Source organism: Nomascus leucogenys, chromosome 14 (genome assembly GCF_006542625.1).
Source record: "Nomascus leucogenys isolate Asia chromosome 14, Asia_NLE_v1, whole genome shotgun sequence".
In the NCBI taxonomy this organism is placed as follows: domain Eukaryota; kingdom Metazoa; phylum Chordata; class Mammalia; order Primates; family Hylobatidae; genus Nomascus; species Nomascus leucogenys.
The window spans coordinates 64,056,804-64,075,655 of NC_044394.1; the positions used below are offsets into that span (position 1 = coordinate 64,056,804).

At 40.6% G+C, this 18,852-nt stretch overlaps 1 protein-coding gene across 7 annotated transcripts in view; it reads left to right on the top strand.

Moving 5' to 3' along the window:
• Positions 1-18,852, top strand: part of CTNNA2 (catenin alpha 2) — a 1,208,900-nt gene that overhangs the window by 415,932 nt on the left and 774,116 nt on the right. For all 7 annotated transcript variants that reach the window (XM_030827614.1, XM_030827615.1, XM_030827616.1 and 4 more), the window contains one exon: positions 8,872-9,038. In XM_030827614.1, the coding sequence (XP_030683474.1) occupies positions 8,872-9,038 (167 nt within the window). The remainder of the gene's footprint in view (positions 1-8,871; positions 9,039-18,852) is intronic.

The following is an 18,852-nucleotide window of genomic DNA, read 5'->3' on the forward strand; positions in this document are numbered from 1 at the left end:
TGCCTGAGGAGGTTTCATCCGGATCTGAAATTCTCCAGTCTCAACATCACTTCAGAGACAGTGGCCCCATCACACTGCTGTCATTTTACACCTAATTTATTGTTTTCTGAGAGTTTCTGGAAAAACCTAAAGAATAATAAAGACAACATGGAGCCCACTACCCTTGGTATAATGACAAAGGGACAGGCAGCCTTCTTGTTTTATAATACTTACATAGTTTTGGTATGGCTTGCATGATAGGGTTTTTTTTTTTTTAATAAGCAGATAAGGCTTTCTTCTGAATACTGCTTATTTCGGCCAAATATTATCTTGTTTTTTGATAACAGGACCTGAATAGTACCAAGCACTGCTGTAACTGCTTGGTGCTTAAAGTGTCCACAGGAGGTAGCTTATTTTAATGCAGATTCTGCTTGAGAAAAGACAGGACGTCAGCATCCCTGAGCCTTAGAGAAAAATTCTGATTGTTGATTGTTGACCTTTTCCCCAATCACAGATTTCAGTCATAGCCACCCTGGGGTGAAATGCATGTATAGCTCTCTCACATTCTTGATAGTTTCCAAAAAAGTGTTAAGACTTTTTCCTTCTTGCTAGCAAAGGCCTATGTGGGCAAAACAGAGGAGAAGCAAAGGAGTTGCTCCTTTCACTAGAACTTTCCTTTAGCAAATGTTTTGGTTTCCTTGCTGCTTCCTGAACTTACAAATCCAACTAAAAGTTCAAAAATGAAAAAGAAGAAAATATTTCAATTATTTTATTGTAGAGTGTATAGCATCTGGGATTTCATTTGCCTTTTCTCCCTGCTTCAGTATCAATTCAATATGGTTCAAAATGTAAAGTGCCAGGCAGGCCTTCCTTTCCTCCTCTCGACAGCATTCCTTGAGGGAATATACCTTGTCAACCGATGTAAGGTATTATGATTAAAGAAATTAATCTGCTACAATTATGATTTCTACACTGATTAAGCTTACAGGTCAAGGAAGGAGGGAAAACTCAAATGCATACATGCACAGGCAGTCACAAATCATCCCTAACATGTGACAATAAGGAGTGGTGGGGCGTGGGAATAATTGGAGAAGTGTCTTTGTTTAGGTCCTAGTTCCTTCCCTTCTTCCCTCCTACCCTCCCTTCCTCCATCCTTCCCTCTCTCCCTTCCTTTCTTCCTTCATCCCTCCCTTGCTCGCTCTGTATCTCTCTCCCTCTGTTTCTCTCTCCCTCCCTTTCTCCTTCCCTCCCTTTCTCCTTCCTCCCTCCTTCCCTCTCTCCCTTCCTTTCTTCCTTCATCCCTCCCTCCCTCCCTCTGTTTCTCTCTCCCTCTGTTTCTCCCTCCCTCCCTTTCTCCTTCTCTCCCTCCCTTTCTCCCTCCCTCCCTTCCTTCCTTCCTTCCTTTCTTTCTCCCTTGCTTGCTTCCTTCCTTCCTATACTCTGTAAACTGAATAACATAATTTACTAGTCTTCAACTCCTAATGCAGGCGCAGACAGACATATGTAAACAAATAATTTTCACACAGTAAACAGGATGTTAAAATAAAGATATTTCTAAAGCACTGGTTTTAAGAGGATAGACTGCAGAGCCAGACAGATTTTGAATGCCTACTTCACCACTCACCATCTGTTTGACCTTGGGCAAATAATCTTAATAATCTTTCTTTTCTGTGTTCAGTTTCCTCAGATAGAAAGGGTGACAATGAGAACACTTCCTTCATCAGATTCTCTTCAGCAGTAAAAGAGTTGATATAGGTTAAGCTCTTTGAACAGAACTTGGCACATTGTGAGCTCTTAAAAAGAGAGCTATTCTTATTATAGATGAAAGAGTTACATGCTAAAATATTAAGTCCAGATGGATACAGCCTAATAAGATCCTAAAGTGGAAGGAATCTTGGACCACCCTGCTGCACCACCCCCTTGCTGCTGGAACCATCCCAAAAGAAGACATTCCTATGTTTGCAAATGTAGTTAGCGCAGAGGCCCTCAGCCACATTAATACCTGCTTACCTCATCTTTTCAACACATTGTCCAACTCTGCATGATTCTTATCAAAGAACCACTCACTTATTTCTTCCAAGAAAAAGAGCCAAGAGGCATGATGTAATGCATCAAGATCTTCTGTGGTGACCTTGTAACTTCTGTGGTGTTGTCCACCTTGGCCATTCATTTAACATTTAAGTTTGTTTTGTCTCAAATGAAGATAAATATTTTCCCACCTTGCTTTGAAAATTAGCTGACCAGACCTGTAAGTGGTTTTCAAGTATTACATTGCCTTACAGACTTTACAAAATAATCAAAATGATAAAATGTTCTGAAGTTGGACATTGTTAACTGAATTACCATTTTAAGATTCTGTTATGTATTTTCCTTCACACAGTCTCTGTAAGTGTGTGAGCTCAATCGGGATGCACAGTTTGAGTTGCAGAACTGGCTAAGGCTTGGGAACCTGTGGTCAGGTTCCCTCACTAATGTTGCTTTCCTCTCTAAAAATATGTTTTAGTTTCTGCATTGCTTTACAGGATCTGTTTTTCAGAATCCTTTAGGATCTGTACTTCACGGAAAATACATGTGAAAAAGTTGTTAGGCACATGTCGGTAATCATGAAAAGGGAACAAACTGGTTAAGAGGATTGGAAATTTTTGCCCGTTTTCTCATCTTTTCTTTTTTTCTTTTCTTTCTTTCTTTTTTTTTTTTTTTTTTTTTTTGAGACAGAGTCTCACTCTGTCACCCAGGCTGGAGTGCAATGGTGTGATCTCTGCTCACTGCAACATACGCCTCCCAAACTCAAGCGATACTCCTGTCTCAGCCTCCTGAGTAGCTGGGATTACAGGTGCCCACCACCACAACTGGCTAATTTTTGCATTTTTAGTAGAGATGGGGTTTCACCGTGTTGGCCAGGCTGGTGTTGAACTCGTGACCTCAAATGATCTGCCCACCTCAGCCTCTCAAAGTGCTGGGATTACAGGTGTGAGCCACAACACCCGGCCTTCTGTCATCTTTTCTAAGAATTCTGTAATACAGGGAGAAATATAAAAAACATGAACTATCAGTATATGTTGGATAATTTATGTAATTAGTTAAAGGAGAATTATGCATTTAGACAAAAGATGATATGCAGTTGTAGCTATTACGTGTGAAAACTGCTGGTTAAAAATATAGGCATACAGAACTTTCTAGAAGCTAGCTCATCAGATGTTGTCCTTGGTTATTAAGATGTGAATGCTCTTTTGGCTTCTTTTAATTGTATTTTTTTTAGTTCTCTTAAGGAGCACATATTTATTTTATAGCAAAAATGTTGACAATGTAAATTACTACGCAAGGTATAGGAAATACATTGAAATTCCTTTCCCTACGTGGCTTTTCATGGCTTAATCTGCTCTTATTCTGGCTGTTTCATTACATTTGCTCTGTGGTTTGCCTTTTTCTTCATTTTCATTCTCACACTAGTTCCAGTTTTCATCATTTGATTCCAGGGAGTAAGTCCAATGCTTGACATTGCTGAAAGAGTGAAAAGAAAAGTTTTTTTGTTTGTTTTGTTTTGAGACAGAGCTTCACTTTTTTGAGACGGAGTCTCGCTCTGTCACCAGGCTGGAGTACAGTGGCATGATCTCGGCTCACTGCAACCTCCGCCTTCCGAGTTCGAGTGATTCTCCTGCCTCAGACTCCCAAGTAGCTGGGACTACAGGTGCACACCACCACGCCTAGCTAATTTTTGTATTTTTAGTAGAGACAGGGTTTCACCATATTGGCCAGAATGGTCTCGATCTCTTGACCTTGTGATCCACCCGCCTCAGCCTCCCAAAGTGTTGGGATTACAGGCGTGAGCCACCACGCCCAGCCAGAGTTTAACCCTCGTTGCCCAGGCTGAGTGCAATGGTGAAATCTCAGCTCACTGCACCCTGCTCCTGGTTCAGCATTCCCTGCTCGCCCCTAGAGCTGGCTACAGCACTGCCACCTGCTAATTTTTGTATTTTTAGGACCAGTTCCATGGCAGCATCTCGAACTCCTGACTCGTGATCCCCCCTGCCTCCAAGTGCTGGATACGGTGGCCACTGCCTTTTTTTTTTTTGAGCCTCACTCTCAGCAGCTGAGGCAGTGGGCATGTACTCCTGCAGCCTCAACCCTGGCTAACCCTCCTGCCTCAGCCTCTGCAGTAGCAGGGACTACCCTGGCAATTTGATTTTTAAAATTTTTTTGTAGAGATAGGGTCTCACTATGTTGACCAGGCTGGATAAAAAAGACAAGTTAAATCCTCTTCAGCCTCTAAGACGGTGAACGATTCTGAGGTTTTCATTTTATTCACCCAGCACTCTTTGAATCTTGCTTTTCACCACACATTTTTCCTTGCTTCTCACGGTTTTTCAGCAGTTCAGTTGTCAAGCATTTAGAGTGCTGACCTTACATGCAGGCCCCTCCTTCAAGGAAAGAGCCACAGGATATTTGTGCCGTTTTGGTTCATGATCTGATTCCTACCTGATTTTTTTAATCCTAAAGCTCTGCCTTCCGCATGCCATACTTTTCTTTTTTCCTTTTATTATTTTTCTTTTTTTTTTTTGAGACGGAGTTTCACTCTCGTTGCCCAGACTGGAGGGCAATGGCGTGATCTCGGCTCACCGCTACCTTCACCTCCTGGGTTCAAGTGATTCTCCTGCCTCAGCCTCCTGAGTAGCTGGGATTACAGGCATGCGCCACCACGCCCGGCTAATTTTGTATTTTTAGAAGAGATGGGGTTTCTCCATGTTGGTCAGGCTGGTCTTGAACTCCTGACCTCAGATGATCCACCCGCCTTGGCCTTCCAAAGTGCTAGGATTACAGGTGTGAGCAACCGCACTCAACCCATGCCATCCTTTTCTTGTGTTTATTATTACTGGCTTGCATCATTCCACATTTGAATTGATCTTACCTCAAGCTGATGCACAATTATGTATTCATCCCAGTGCCTTCAGGGTAGCCTAGGAACCAGAATAAGCACGGATTTAAAAGCCGAGCACCATTTTTTTGTATCTATTCTATCTTCAAACAATAAGTACTTTTATTGAGCATGTGTTGTCTTGCTTCTAAGGAAGAAACACAAGAAGTGAAACAAACCAAAATATACACTTTTAAACCTGTAACCAGGAGTTCACCAACTCTTCTTACTGTGTTTTGGATGCTCGAAGTGGTCGTGATAGTAGTGGTATTAATGAATAATGATCACCCTTTATGGGTCAGGCCCTATGTTGGGTGCTTTGAATGCATCATCTCTAATTTTAACTCTCATGGCAGTCTGTGAGGCAGCTATCATTATTTTCCCTGTCATTTTACAGTTGACTGGACTGAAATACAAAGGTTGAATAAGCACTAGCTCACATATTTGGTAATAGTCGGGGTGGAGTCGAGATCTGAACCCAGGTCAATGTGATTTTGTTTATCCTTTTTCATCCATGAGTTAATACATGTAAAGCTTTTAGAACAATGCTTATATAATAAGCCTTTATATAGAAGCACTACATGCATGTTAAAATTGTTATTTTCCCTTGGTCCCTTATTTGGTAATGTTAAGTTTTCTTCTTTTCAGCAGGTTGTAGTGCCTTGAGGACATCAAAGGCTTTACCGCGGAAATGTTGCTCTGAGTTAGGTCTATAATCAAGTACATGAGATTGAACAAGAATGTATATAAAAGAAGCAGGCAGATCTCTTGTACCGTCTCATCACTGCTCCATTTCCCTCTTACACATGCATACTATTTCTTAGCGAAATATTTCAATCTTATAGAAAAAACACTGTTCTCTACATTCCTGGGAAAGTAGCTAATTTTATCCTGATAAACTTGCTTATCAGTTTGCTTCAGTAATCTTAAAGCTGCAGGGACATAAGACACATTAAAATTATAGCTGATTTGAGGTTGCCTTTCCTTTGGAATCCTTAACAATGTGAAATCATTTGTATCTGCTTAAAATGAGCTTTTAGTTTAATTTACATTGAATGAAATAATCTTCTATTTATCTTAGAATAATCTCAGAATTTAGTGTGAGTTTTCCATCCAGAAAGGTAGATGGCATTTTCTAACGTGGGTCTCTCTCTTTCTCTCTCTCTGTCTTTCTTTCTTTCTCTCTCTGTCTGTCTCTTCCCTGTCTCCCTCTCATGGACATCTGCTGAGCCACTCTTGGGGTGCCTGCCGTGGGCCCCAGGTTGATTAGCTCCACCTAAGAGCTCTGCACTGACACGTGTCACCCATCGGCTTTGAAGCAGTATTGCTGACCAGATGGTTGGCATCTGCATGAAGTGCCAGTACACTTCTGCCAGATGCCCGATGGTGCCGCTAAGACAGATGGAAGGAGTCATTCTGGGCCCTCCAGAGCCCCTCGTTCTGGCAAGACCTGTCTTCAATGATGTTGGTTCATTCCGAATGTTCACTCTCAACTTGAAAATATATTGGATTAGGCATGGTTCTTCAAGTAATGCACAAGCTCCACCTGCAGGGAAGGGGTGTGTGACTGGCCTCTCCTCCTGGGGCTCTCTGTTCTGCCAGTAGCCCTACCTGAGTGACCTACTTTTAGCCATGCTAGGGCTCATACCGATTTAGCCTGCAGGAACTGGGATCAACCATGTAGCTACCTGGGTTCGTGTGCAGAATAAATCTCCCTTTCCCTTGAATAAGTGGATCTATTTCAACAGTAGCTGACTTATCTGTTAATATCTTACACAAATTTGTCTAGCTGTACTTGTGGCACATTTACCAATAGTTTGTTGGATTTACCTTGGTGTATAATGTTCTTTCTACCTGCACTGTATAAAGTGGGGAAAAGGTGGCTTTCTTCCCCCCACCACACAGATATTTGCCAATGACTCTTTATTTGTGAGGAGGAGGGACAAGAGGTGGAGATGTATGTAACCCTGTGGCAAGGGTGGGACACTTGGATTGAGCTCTAGGACCATACATCTTGAAAACTCATCATTGTGCCACTAGAGTAATGAATTTTTAAGTTTCTCCCATGCTGTTTTTATATATCAAGCTATTTGTGTGTGCCTAAGCAAAAAGGCTAAGCTGGTTAGCAATATAAAATGCTTATTGTAGATGGTAGCCTCTTTAAAAAATCCGACAGTGCAATATATTTCCTTACATGCCCACATTCCCAAGTATAAAAAGTATCACTGCACTGTGAGGGTTTAAATAACTACCACACTAGCTGAGAGAATTACTTTATACTCTGATCGTCCTATAAAACAGTAAGAGGTGTTTTTTATTTTTTATTATGACTTAGGACTAATTACAGGATGCACAGACTTTCCATGCTATCATTGGCTTTATTTAAATGAGCTAGATTTTGCTTAGTAGGTGAGTAGTAATCATTACTACAAAAATTGAATAAATTGTTTGATTTGAGTTAAAAAATCTGTCATATTAACTGTACTCTTCAAGTTTATTGAAGCTTTTATACCCCTGTGTACACTCTGCTATATGAAGCTCCATGTATGGTTTCTCACAGTTTTCAGTCCCCAAAGTGGATATCCACCCACTGATTTGGTTATGAGTCTCAATCCTTGTTAATTATCTCTTTGTTTCCACTCCTGGGTCCCTCGGTGCAAATATATACCTGACTGTGGTATTGTGTCAGCCCTCATCGTCAGCTTGAACCTTTTGTCTGGTCTTCACATCTAATCAGCCCTTAGATTGGTTGGTTGTGTCACACAGATGCATTTTATACTCCCTTCCTCTCCCATCTCCTTGGTCCAGGCTCTCACCACTGCTCTCAGACTAAAACTGCATTTACCCTATTAACTGATTTCTCTGTCCTGGTCTTTTTCCCCTCCAGTTTATTTTATGTAATATGACTAAAATAATCTTCCAAAAATAAAAATCTATTATTGTAACTTCCCACCCTGCTGAGGGTACAATCCAAACCTCTTACATGGTGTTTTAGGCCATTACTGCCTCTCTCCAGCCCCTTTCCTCGTGGGTTCTTCCAGAGAACTGCAGGTCTCTGTACTCAGCATGGGGCTCCAGGCTTCAGAGCCCACAAAGTGTTCATGCAGCCTGAGATCCCCTCCCCATCTTTGTTTTCCTGGTGAACACCTCTTTCTTTTTTGCATCCCATTAAAATGGGCAGCTTCCCCCCAGTCTCACAGTAAATGAGCAAATACCTCTCCCCTCTATGTTGCCTACATTCTTAATCTTGTCTCGTATGGCACTTAATTACTGTATTCTGATTATGTGTTGACATACCTGTTTACTCATGAGACTGTGAACTTCTTGTGCCTGGATGTTCTTAGTCAACTTTGTAATCACAGAGCCTAGTACAGAATCTGACACAAGTGTGTGTTTAGTAAACATTTGTTTAATTGGTTCAGTTCTCTTCTAAATGTTCTCTGTATTGGCAAATTGGTTACTAAGAAGATTAGAAGATTGGCTCTTGGGTGCCTCTATGATGTGTTCTTGTCTGATTAGCTCAATTAAGAGTACAGTGTTAATGAGGCCAAGGTCTTAGCTTTCGATTATCTGTGGAACAATTAACTTTGTACCTTAACTGTCAGTAACTTCAGTGAGTTGCATGGTAAGTTGCCTGGTATCATTGGTTCCAAGGCAAATGCGGAGAGAGGATGATTAAGCTCAAGGCAAATCCATCTCAACTATTAGACAAATGGAATTAAATATATTCCTTATGGATGTGAAAAGCATGACTTCATACTTCAGTGTGAAATGAGCACCTTGTTTGGTCCACAGCACTTGTCCATATGCACTGATGTACTTGACTTAAAGGGCTCTTTGCTGCAATAGAGGTGGCAGAAATACCACCTGGTCATCAGAGTTTTGCAATAAAAACAGTAATGGTCCATTCACAGATCTTTAGGATGGCCAGCCTCTAAGCCTCTTGTCTACCCACCTGCCTCTCCGTGTCTGTCTTCCAGGTGAGACGATGCGGATCGCCTCCTCCGAGTTTGCTGATGACCCTTGCTCGTCGGTAAAGCGCGGCACCATGGTGCGGGCGGCAAGGGCTTTACTCTCCGCGGTGACACGCTTACTCATCTTGGCGGACATGGCAGATGTCATGAGACTTTTATCCCATCTGAAAATTGTACGTATGTAGAACTTATCAAAACTTTCTTTATGGGAGTGGCAATCTTGACCGTGTGTATTACGGCTCTGGCCTCTACTCTAGATGTTTCATTGCTCACCAGATCACTTCATTACCTATCCATGTGGTGCCCACCTCCAACTTTTTCTAATAATAAAATTATATTCAATAATATATTCAAAGAGTTTTGTAAGACTCACTTGAATTATTTTTTTCTAAAAACTGAGAGTTTAGATTTCTCCTTACTTCCTGGAGTGTGTAGCAGTACATTCTTTTAGGCTACAGAGCCTGGACAGGGTGGACCTGCCTTTGTTCTATCTCAAGATTCAGAGCAATCTTGGTCCATGCGATAGTTCAGGTTGGGGTCAGCTCTGCTGAGTAGCTGACCACCTGTGCCCACGTTAGTGTGGATTACATGTTGAATATATTTTGCTATCTACTCTAGCCTTGCTCTCCTGTAGATATATGGATTTTGAACCATATATTGGCAATAAAAAGGGGTCCCATCCACACTTCCCATGGCTAAAGTCAATCTTGTTTCACCAAGCCTGGCATCTAACTTACCTGGATTGGTTCTCTGGGTGGACACATACTTGTCCCACTAACCCATAGAACACCATTTTATGTGCCTTGCTTTTCATGGTTTCTTTTAATTCTTTTGTTTCCTAATAGAGGTGAAGCCCTGCTCTCATTACAAATAGTGATTAAGGCTACCTCCCCAGTCCTTGACTACCGGTCCTTTTTCTGTTTTTCTATTTGCTGATTGGTATCTAGTTGCAACAAGGATGGTTCAACACTTTAACAAAGATGATGTAACTTGGCTGCTTGGGAATATGGCCTCTGCTTAGAGAATCCCTATTCCATACCCTCAGTGAAATATGATTCCTGAACAATTGGCACCAACTCTGGACTGATTGCAGGGTCCTTAGATGATGAGATGCAAACCACATTTTCCTTTTTGGAGAACAAACCAATTGCTCGCTTGCTTCCCCCGCTGTCCTGGGCATTCCTGGATTGTCATGTTTCCTATCAGCCAATCTTCCTGTCTTATTTTCTTTATCAGTGAAAACAGGTTATGAGGAAGGACCAGGGGAGATAGGAAATGAATAACGAGAGCCTGCTCTCACCTCACCATTGAGCTCAGATTTGTTCGCTAGGAGGAATCATCAAGAAATTACTTAAATCATAACTATTCTCTGTCAAAAACCTTGGGCAGGATCTTTTACCCAAGATGGCCCCAATAAAATAGCCAAGATTTCCAAGTTATGTATAAATTCTGGAAAAATATGAAAGGCCTCAAATTCCAACACCTGCAGCCTGAGCTCCGCTGTCATAAACATAAAGGAAATATATCTCTTTATGGCTTCTATACAGGTCCCTGAGGAGCAAGGGACACCAAGAAACTGCTTGGAAGTTGTTTTTTTTTTTCCTCCTTCTTAGGAATTTTTCAGGGAATGGGTTCTGAAAAGCCAGGAAAGGCTCTTGAAATTGGATGAGCTGAGCAATTTGAGGAGAGACTTTACCTATTTCAGAGGCTGTTGAAGGGCAGTACAGTACTATAATTAACCATTTAGCTGCTGGAGTCAGACTAACTGGGTTTAATCTTGGTTTGGTATCTACTTGCCATCTGTGTGGTAACCTACCAGAAAAATCTCAGATATCTCATCTGTTAAAGTGGGGCTAATGGCAGTGGAGCCCTCAGGGTGGTGGGGAGGTTTGAATGGGGACGATTCCTATGAAGCACTTATCCCAGAGAATGGCACAAAGTGAATGTCCTGTCAATGGCAGCTGAATAGGGAGTGTAAGATCACTGGAACCACTTATAGGCTGCCACACTGGCTGCCATTCCTCCAGTCTGTCTCTGTTATATCCATCTTTTCAGTTACACAAAACTTCCTTCTCAAGTATGTTGGAAGAAAGGTTTTGTTATGTTTCCCTTACAGCCTAGTTAGTCTCCGGAGGCAATATTTTTAGATAAGTCTTTCCACAGAAGGACAATCCTCCTTTACCCCAGCAAGGAAATAATACGACTGAACCTAACAAAATTAACCTTACATCTCATATGTCATTGTTTGCTGTGCTGTGGAAGGCCCTGTCAGCAACTGTCAGGGAGTGGTGATGGGCTGAATATCCTTGCTGAACTGTCTACACTCCACACTCGAGAAGTGTGATAAATCCAGGGCGATGACGCCATGTGTGGTACCAGTTGCCTTCTGCAGTCCTGCCTCTCAGCCCTCCTGTTTTGACCAGTGCTGTTGGCTCATCAGATCACAGAAGCCTGCTGATGGGGTGTCAATTGCAATCTCTTCTCCACACAGCAGAGTAAGGGAAGTTTTTTTTTTTTAAACGATTTAGCACAAAATCATGGAAAGGTCAACCTGGCAATATTAAATAGTCCTGTCAGACTGTCAGTAGTAAAATTAAAAATGATTGTAGACTAAATAACACATTTGTTCTACTTAGAGTGCAGCGTCTGTAGCAAACAGCTGTGGTGGAATGTTGCTATCTTGTGGAGCAAGTGAGGAACTACAGTTTCTGGTGCCGTCTGGTGTTTTCTCTCATGAGCTATTGCCCCTACCCCCTAAAAAAAGACAATATGTCAATAATTCGTTGCAAACAAACGTAGCACATAGTTCTACTCAGTAGTATATCAGTTCTTTTGCGCAGAAGCATATCTTCTCAGGACTGATAAAGTAACTTATTGTCTACAAGCTTCTATTTATTTGTTTTTCTGTAACTCAGGATGAAGAATATGTCAAATAGCCTTACATATTTTGATGAAGCAAGTTAGAAAATATTTACACCTTTCTCAAGGATTTTTTTAAATAAACAATGAGTTTCTTTACCACCTGGATGATAAAACATAGATGAGAAAGAAAAGAGTGACAGTTGCTTTCTAAGAAGAGTAAAGTAGTGACTCTGGTTTTCTAGTTGGATTCAGATTGAGTAATACCCTGTAGTGAGACTACAGCCTCCTGCTGTGTTAACTGCTACATATCTCTTTTACCTTTAAGCGTTACACATAGTATTCTACTTTTTATCTTTCAGGCCATATGTCAAAATCTTATTTGTGTTCTTTCCAGATGTTAATTTTTCTCATCTCTGAGTAACTCGGAGGAACAGGGAGAGAATTACCTTTTTTCGCAGCAACTTATATTCATGTTTTTTCGTCAGCAGTTCGCCAGGTTGATGGAGAATAGTCACTTGAGTAATCATGGGCAAATGTTGTTCGGCCTCTAAAAATGAGTAAAGGATTAGGAGCCCTGCCGAGGTCATGTGATTTGGCAGTGTGTAGGTCTTTGCATTTTGCTACTTGACAATTATATTTAGGAACTTAAATTTATATGGCTACTGAGAAGTTCTTCTCAGATAACACAGAGATATCTTAGTTGCTCAAGTTATGCTACTTGTTCTATCATGCAAGTATTTGTGGTACTTTAATATTGAGTTCTCTTTGAGTAGATTATATTAAAGATTCACATGACTGCAAAAGGTTTTTGCTGCTGCTGTTATTTTAAATTCAGGAGGATAGTGATAGAACAGTGGGTGACTTAGAGTTCTAGTCATCGCTTAGCACCCAAGTGAGAATTTAATGTTTCTGAGTAAAGCTAAAGTAATCATTTACATGTCAGACACCATTTAAAAATACTGAATTATAATCAATTTTATTGTTGAAGTTGCTGGCAAATGACTTCCTAGCCAGATACCTGGAATATCCTGCAATCAGTTCATATTGTCAGTGTGTTAAGTTGATATGTGGCATCCGGAATTTTAAAGGAATCTTGCATGTCAATCAGTAATCATGAAGAGGGACATTTGTCTTCCCTAGGCTCTGAACTAATGTAATCAGATTATATTGTCAATTATTAGCATGAGCGATAGCATGGCACATAAACTCATCTAGATGTGTATGTCAGAGAAGACAATCACCTTCTTTCTATCCTCAGGCTAGATCCTGGGATAATAATGTTCTTGATTACTTGATAATTTCTCTCTAGAAAATGGAATAGCAAGATACAAAATAGCAACCCTTAGTCAGCTTCTCCAGAAGTCAAGTTTCCTTAGTGGCTACCAAGGGCCAAATATAGTGCTGCTGTGCTAATGTGGGGGTGGGGGTCATTGATGAAACATAATGATCTTGACATTAACTGTGACTTTGTGAGTTTAGCATCAAATAGCCGCATGCAGCCTCAGTAGTGTATTATTTCTCAAGTCTACTGTTTAGTCCTGAAGTTCTAATGTGGCTCTTGTGTTTGAATAACAACAGTCAATTGGTATTATAAAATAGCCTTGTCTCTCATTATAAAAGCAGAAAATATGGCCCAGGTTTTTAGCATAACTTTTCTGTCATAGCTATCATGATATTAGTCTCATGCAGCTGCATTGTTCAAAATTTATTTAGTCAGTTATACATGTAAGAACTACTTATTAGGTGCTGACCATATGCAAAACACTGTGCCAAGATGTATTACTTCAAGGGTGAATGAGACTAGGCTCCTGCCTTCAAAACCTTACAGGCTACTGGGGAGACATTAGGACATTAGCATAGAGTGCAATGCATGTTAGGAAAGGGTGCATATTGCTGTAGTCTCACCCAGAAGGAAAATATAATTATGATGCTTTCTTTCATAAATAACAGAAAACCTAATTCTACCTAGTTTTTTAAAAAGGGAATATTTTAGCTCACCAAATTAAAGGTCCAGAGGCAATAGCTTCAAGCAAGACTTGCTCAAGGTGCAAAGGTGACAAAGACCAGGTTTTTCTTTCTTTCTCCTCCTCACTGAGGGCTCTGTTCTCTGTAGCCCCTTATAGGTGGCTTCATAGTCTCAAAGCAGTTGTCAACCGTTTTGAAGGTTGCATGATCCTAGACTAAAAATAGCACAAAAGAGGAAATTCTCTTTCCTGATAGCTCAAAACAATTTTTTTTTCTACAATCTTATTAGGCACAATTGGCCTCAGTCATGTGCATATCTCTAAGTTAATTATTTAGATAGACAACAGAATATGCTAATTTCTCAGTTAACATGGTCAGGGCTCCTGCTCTTTGCTCACCCCAAGCCGGAAATGGGATCAGTTCAACCATATTGTATTGCTGCACAGTTTAGGATAATATGAGAAAGGATGGTGTGGCTGGGAGAGGGAGGTCTCAAGATTGGGTCTCATTGAACTAAATGAGGTTTGCCTCTCCTCAAACCTGTCTCTGGGCCTAGATTCAATAAGTCAGAGTCTCAAGTCCAAGCTGGGGGCTGAAAGTTGGGGATAAATGGAAAGAGTTGGCCCCATTAAAGAGTTGGGGGATGAATCATTCTGTCCAATGATGAGAACAGAACCACACAGTCATTTAAACAGGGAGCATTTAAATAATTCTTAACTCTAATAGCAGTTTGGAATAACAAGGGATTAGCTCATAAGAAATGGTGAGAACTCTAAGGAATATGGGAATGGCAGATATGAGGAGAAGCTGCTACCCCTGGAGCTGGCATAGGGCAGTCTAGGGAGGACCCCACCCTAGCAGGCCTGAGATCCAGATGTTGTTGGAGGGTGTGGCCTTGGGTCACTTGATGACAAAGGAGTCACTAAGGTGCCACACAATATAATGGAGCTTGCTAGAAATCTGCCCTTTGGATTGTATAAGAAAGCTGCTCATGGAAGCGTGTCTCACTGGAGACATTCTGCTACAGAATTGCCCAGCAGGGCATACTGAGGGGAAGCTGCTGGCCGCCTGGTGCTGGAGAAGCTTCCCCTGCTGCAGGAGCCTGTTGAAGGAGCACATCAGAACCAGGAACCAAACCCTTTCCTCTGGCAGCATCTATGCAATACTCTCCACTGACAAAGCGTAACATCAGGCCAACTGGGAAAGGAGTAATATTTCAGGGGTCCATCCATATTTTCACAGTGCGAGCAGAAAAGGTGATTTTGGATTTGATAGCCTATGCAGGAAAAGAGCATGTTACTGAAGGAAAATAGGGTTCTATTACCATAAGAAGGGAGATAATAGATTCAGGTCAGGCAACAGATTTCAACTACAAAGAGCTTTATGAACCAAGGAAAGAACAAAGGCATGAGATTAAGAGAGGAGTCTTGGAGTGTTTGAAACACCAGTGATTCTGTTGTTGGAGCATAGTGGGCAAGGTGGAGAGAGGCAATAACAAAGTTGAACAGAGAGATCCAGGTTATGGAGGGTCTTGGATAACATGATAATTAGTTTGTACTCTATGTATAGATTGTGGGGAGCCATTGAGTAGTACTAAGAATTGGATTCAGATTTGTGATTTAGAAAAATAATTTTGGTAGCAGCATAGAGAAGGAATTAGAAGAGGGACACATAAAGAGACTGTTGAAATTATCTATGCCAATGAATGAATGAAAAGCTGGCTAAGGCAATGGCAGTGCGTATTGTGAAAAAGAGGCAGATTTTACAGATACTCAGGATGTAGAGACAGAGTGAATAGAACTTGGAGACTAATCATATGGGGCAAACCTTTAGAAACTCACTCTTCCTGAAAAATCAATGCAGCATAGCTCAGAAATTGAGTATGGGCTCTGGAGCAAACTACCTGGGCTCAAATCCAGGCTCCGACACTTACGTGCTGTGAGACTTCTGACAGGTTATACAACTCCTCTGCTCTGATTTCAGTCTCTATTGGATAAGCATATGGGAATAAGAAAAGTATCAAATTCAAAGAGCTGTTTTTTTGGGACTAAATAAGATAGATGTAAGCCATTTAGAACACTGTCTTGTATATCATAAGAACTTGATGACACTGGTGTCATTTTTTTTTGCACAAACTGAAAATAACTTTGGAAATATATAATAAACTAAATTATTGTGCTTTGTATAACATGGCACTTTAAGCGTCAATGACACTAGCATGTAATCGTTGTTTGCTTCTGATGAAATCATTTTTTTCTTCCCTTGTTGACAAGGAAAGACACAATTTAATCAAGAAGACCAACTTATCTTTATGGGGCAGAAATATAAAGTATGATAATGCTGAGACACCAGTAGCCATACCAGAGTATCTGATTAAATAAGTACAATAGTTAGAAGGCGGGTCTTACATGCATTAATTCTTTCATGCATTTGGCCAACTCCTGTTTCCAAGATAGATATTTTTAAATTCCACTGTAAAAGTAGACTCTAACAAGAGATTTACATATGATCCGTTAAATAGTTTTGTCAGTGTCACTTAAAATCCACTCAACTTAGGCATTCAATAGTAAAACCCTGTAATGGGGTCAGTCTGTCCCAACAGAAATGATAATCATAACAACAACGATTTCTAGTAATGGTATGGCCAGCAATTTTCTACAGGGAACCAGAACACGCAGTGCAGGCGGGGATGTATCAAGACTCCTCAATTCCACACTATCCCATCCCCAGATGCCGACCTCATAGTAGATTCTGCATAAGTATTTAATGAATAAATGAATTATAGGACTGATTTATTTATTTATTTATTTATTTTGAGATGGAGTCTTGCACTGTCGCCCAGGCTGGAGTGCAGTGGCGCGATCTCGGCTCACTGCAAGCTCAGCCTCCCGGGCTCATGCCATTCTGGCGCCTCAGCCTCCTAAGTAGCTGGGACTACAGGCACCCACCACCACGCCTGGCTAATTTTTTGTATTTTTAGTAGAGATGGGGTTTCACCATGTTAGCCAGGATGGTCTCGATAGCCTGACCTCGTGATCTGCCTGCCTTGGCCTCCCAAAGTGCTGGGATTACAGGCGTGAGCCACCACGCCCAGCCTGCTTTTTTATATTAAAGTAAATAAGTACAGTTTCAACCAGGAAAATTAGACACTGATTTAATGACTATCTCAAACAATATGACACAGTTCTAGACTAAATAATAGGAGCAGACAGGCTTGCTTTAGGAATGGTGGTACAGGCTATTTTGAACAGGCCTGTGAAAAGGCCAAGATTTTAAGAGTTGTAAGTGACAAGTTCTGAAAATAATTTCTTAACCCACTAAATTGGGAATAAATTTTAGTGTCTTCTCTAGAAGCGTCAGTCTTTTCAGCTTTATCTATGCACTGGTTATAAATATTAAGGACAAAAATACGTGGTTCAGCAAAGAGTTCTGGCTTTGGTGTTTATAAGCCCAGCCTGGTCAGTGGGAGAAGAGTGGCTGGCTGTAATGTCCAAGATCATGAGGGCATTTTTAATGGGAAAGGGTATGACAGCTGCCTCTGAGGGATCCCTTTATGTCAGCTCATTAGAAATCATTTCCCAATCCAGGACATAAGCGTCTTCCAAACCTCCCCCTTATCAAAGGGCTCAGCCATTGACACCAGTGTCCTTCTTAGAGCCATCACTAGGCAGCCCAAGGCCTGTATTCTCTCTGCAGCTTTCTTTCTAGTTCTGCCAGAGCCCCTGTCATCTGCAGACTTTCCAAGAGTAAGATAAATACCTTTATCTTCAAAATTATTAAGGCATTTTCCCCCATGCAGCAAATTGGTGTCTCTATTTAATGAGCCCCTAATTCTTGCCATACATTTTGCTAAGCAAATGTATGATTTTGCTAATATGTATGATTTGATATTTTGCATTTCTTATTTCCTTTAATTCCCACAAAATCTGTGCATAGTGTGTAGACATTATTATCCTCATTTTATTAATGAAGATGTGAGGATTGGAGAGGTTAAGTAGCTTGCCCTGGATCACAGAGCTTGCCAATGACATCGTCGGGGTTCAAATCCAGACCAATCTGACCTCATAGCCCTTCTCACACAGTTGTACTTAACATTCTTCATGGTGGGGCCCAGACAGGTGTATGTTGGTTAAAGTGTCCCAGGCTCTTCTTCTGTATCTTCTGCTCTTTGTTCAACTAGAGTCCTGAACTCCTCTATGAACAGCAAATGTTTGACAGCAAGGTATTTGTTTGGCCCATAGGAGTCAATTTCCTTTCTCTAGCTGCCCAGAAAGAACAAAAGATCCTTGACTGTTCAAAATCTTTGACTGTTCAAAAATAAAGACTTAATTTTTATATTAATTTTGAATTGCCAATAGTATCTGTTCACTAAACTTATTTTTTCTTCTTTTTCTATGTCCCTTCAATATTCTATCTATCTATCTATCTATCTATCTATCTATCTATCTATCTATCATCTATCATCTATCTATCTATTATCTATCAATCATCTATCTAATCTGTCTATCTGTCTATCTATCCTATCCATCCATCCATCCATCCATCCATCTCCATCTCTCATCTATCTACTAGCAGTGTGTGCCCAAAATCCAGACTTTGGTTCCATTTCCTTTATTTCTGTGGGACCTTGGACAGATTCTGCCCTGTGATTCTTTATGAGAACTTTTAGACTTCTTAGATCCTTCTGGATTCAAACTCTGCATATAACTAAGTTTACACGGAAAGACCCCATTCTTGGTGTTTCTTTGGAAAAAAATATTTTACTGAATTAAAAGAACAAATTAAAACTGGCATCTAGATTCTTCAGAGAAAACCACTGGGAAAATAAGTTATGTGTAACACTGTAAAATAAATATTCCAAATTGATCTGATGAACAGCCAATGAGAAGCCTGTTTTATATATATTAGAAAACAAATCTAGAATTTAGCTCCCTCTGAGATAATTATTTTGCTCTTCCCTGGAACCAGTTTTTATGTCCCAAGAAGAGATTTACATCTCAAATAAGCAGCAGGAACAAATTAGCTGCCAAGAACTGTCCTTTCAATGATGCTGTTGATAGCCAAGTTAAGACGATTATAAATCTATTAGAATGTACACCACCATTGATTTTGGTGTTTTAAAGATTTGAGATACGAGATTCTCTTTAAAATACAAAAATG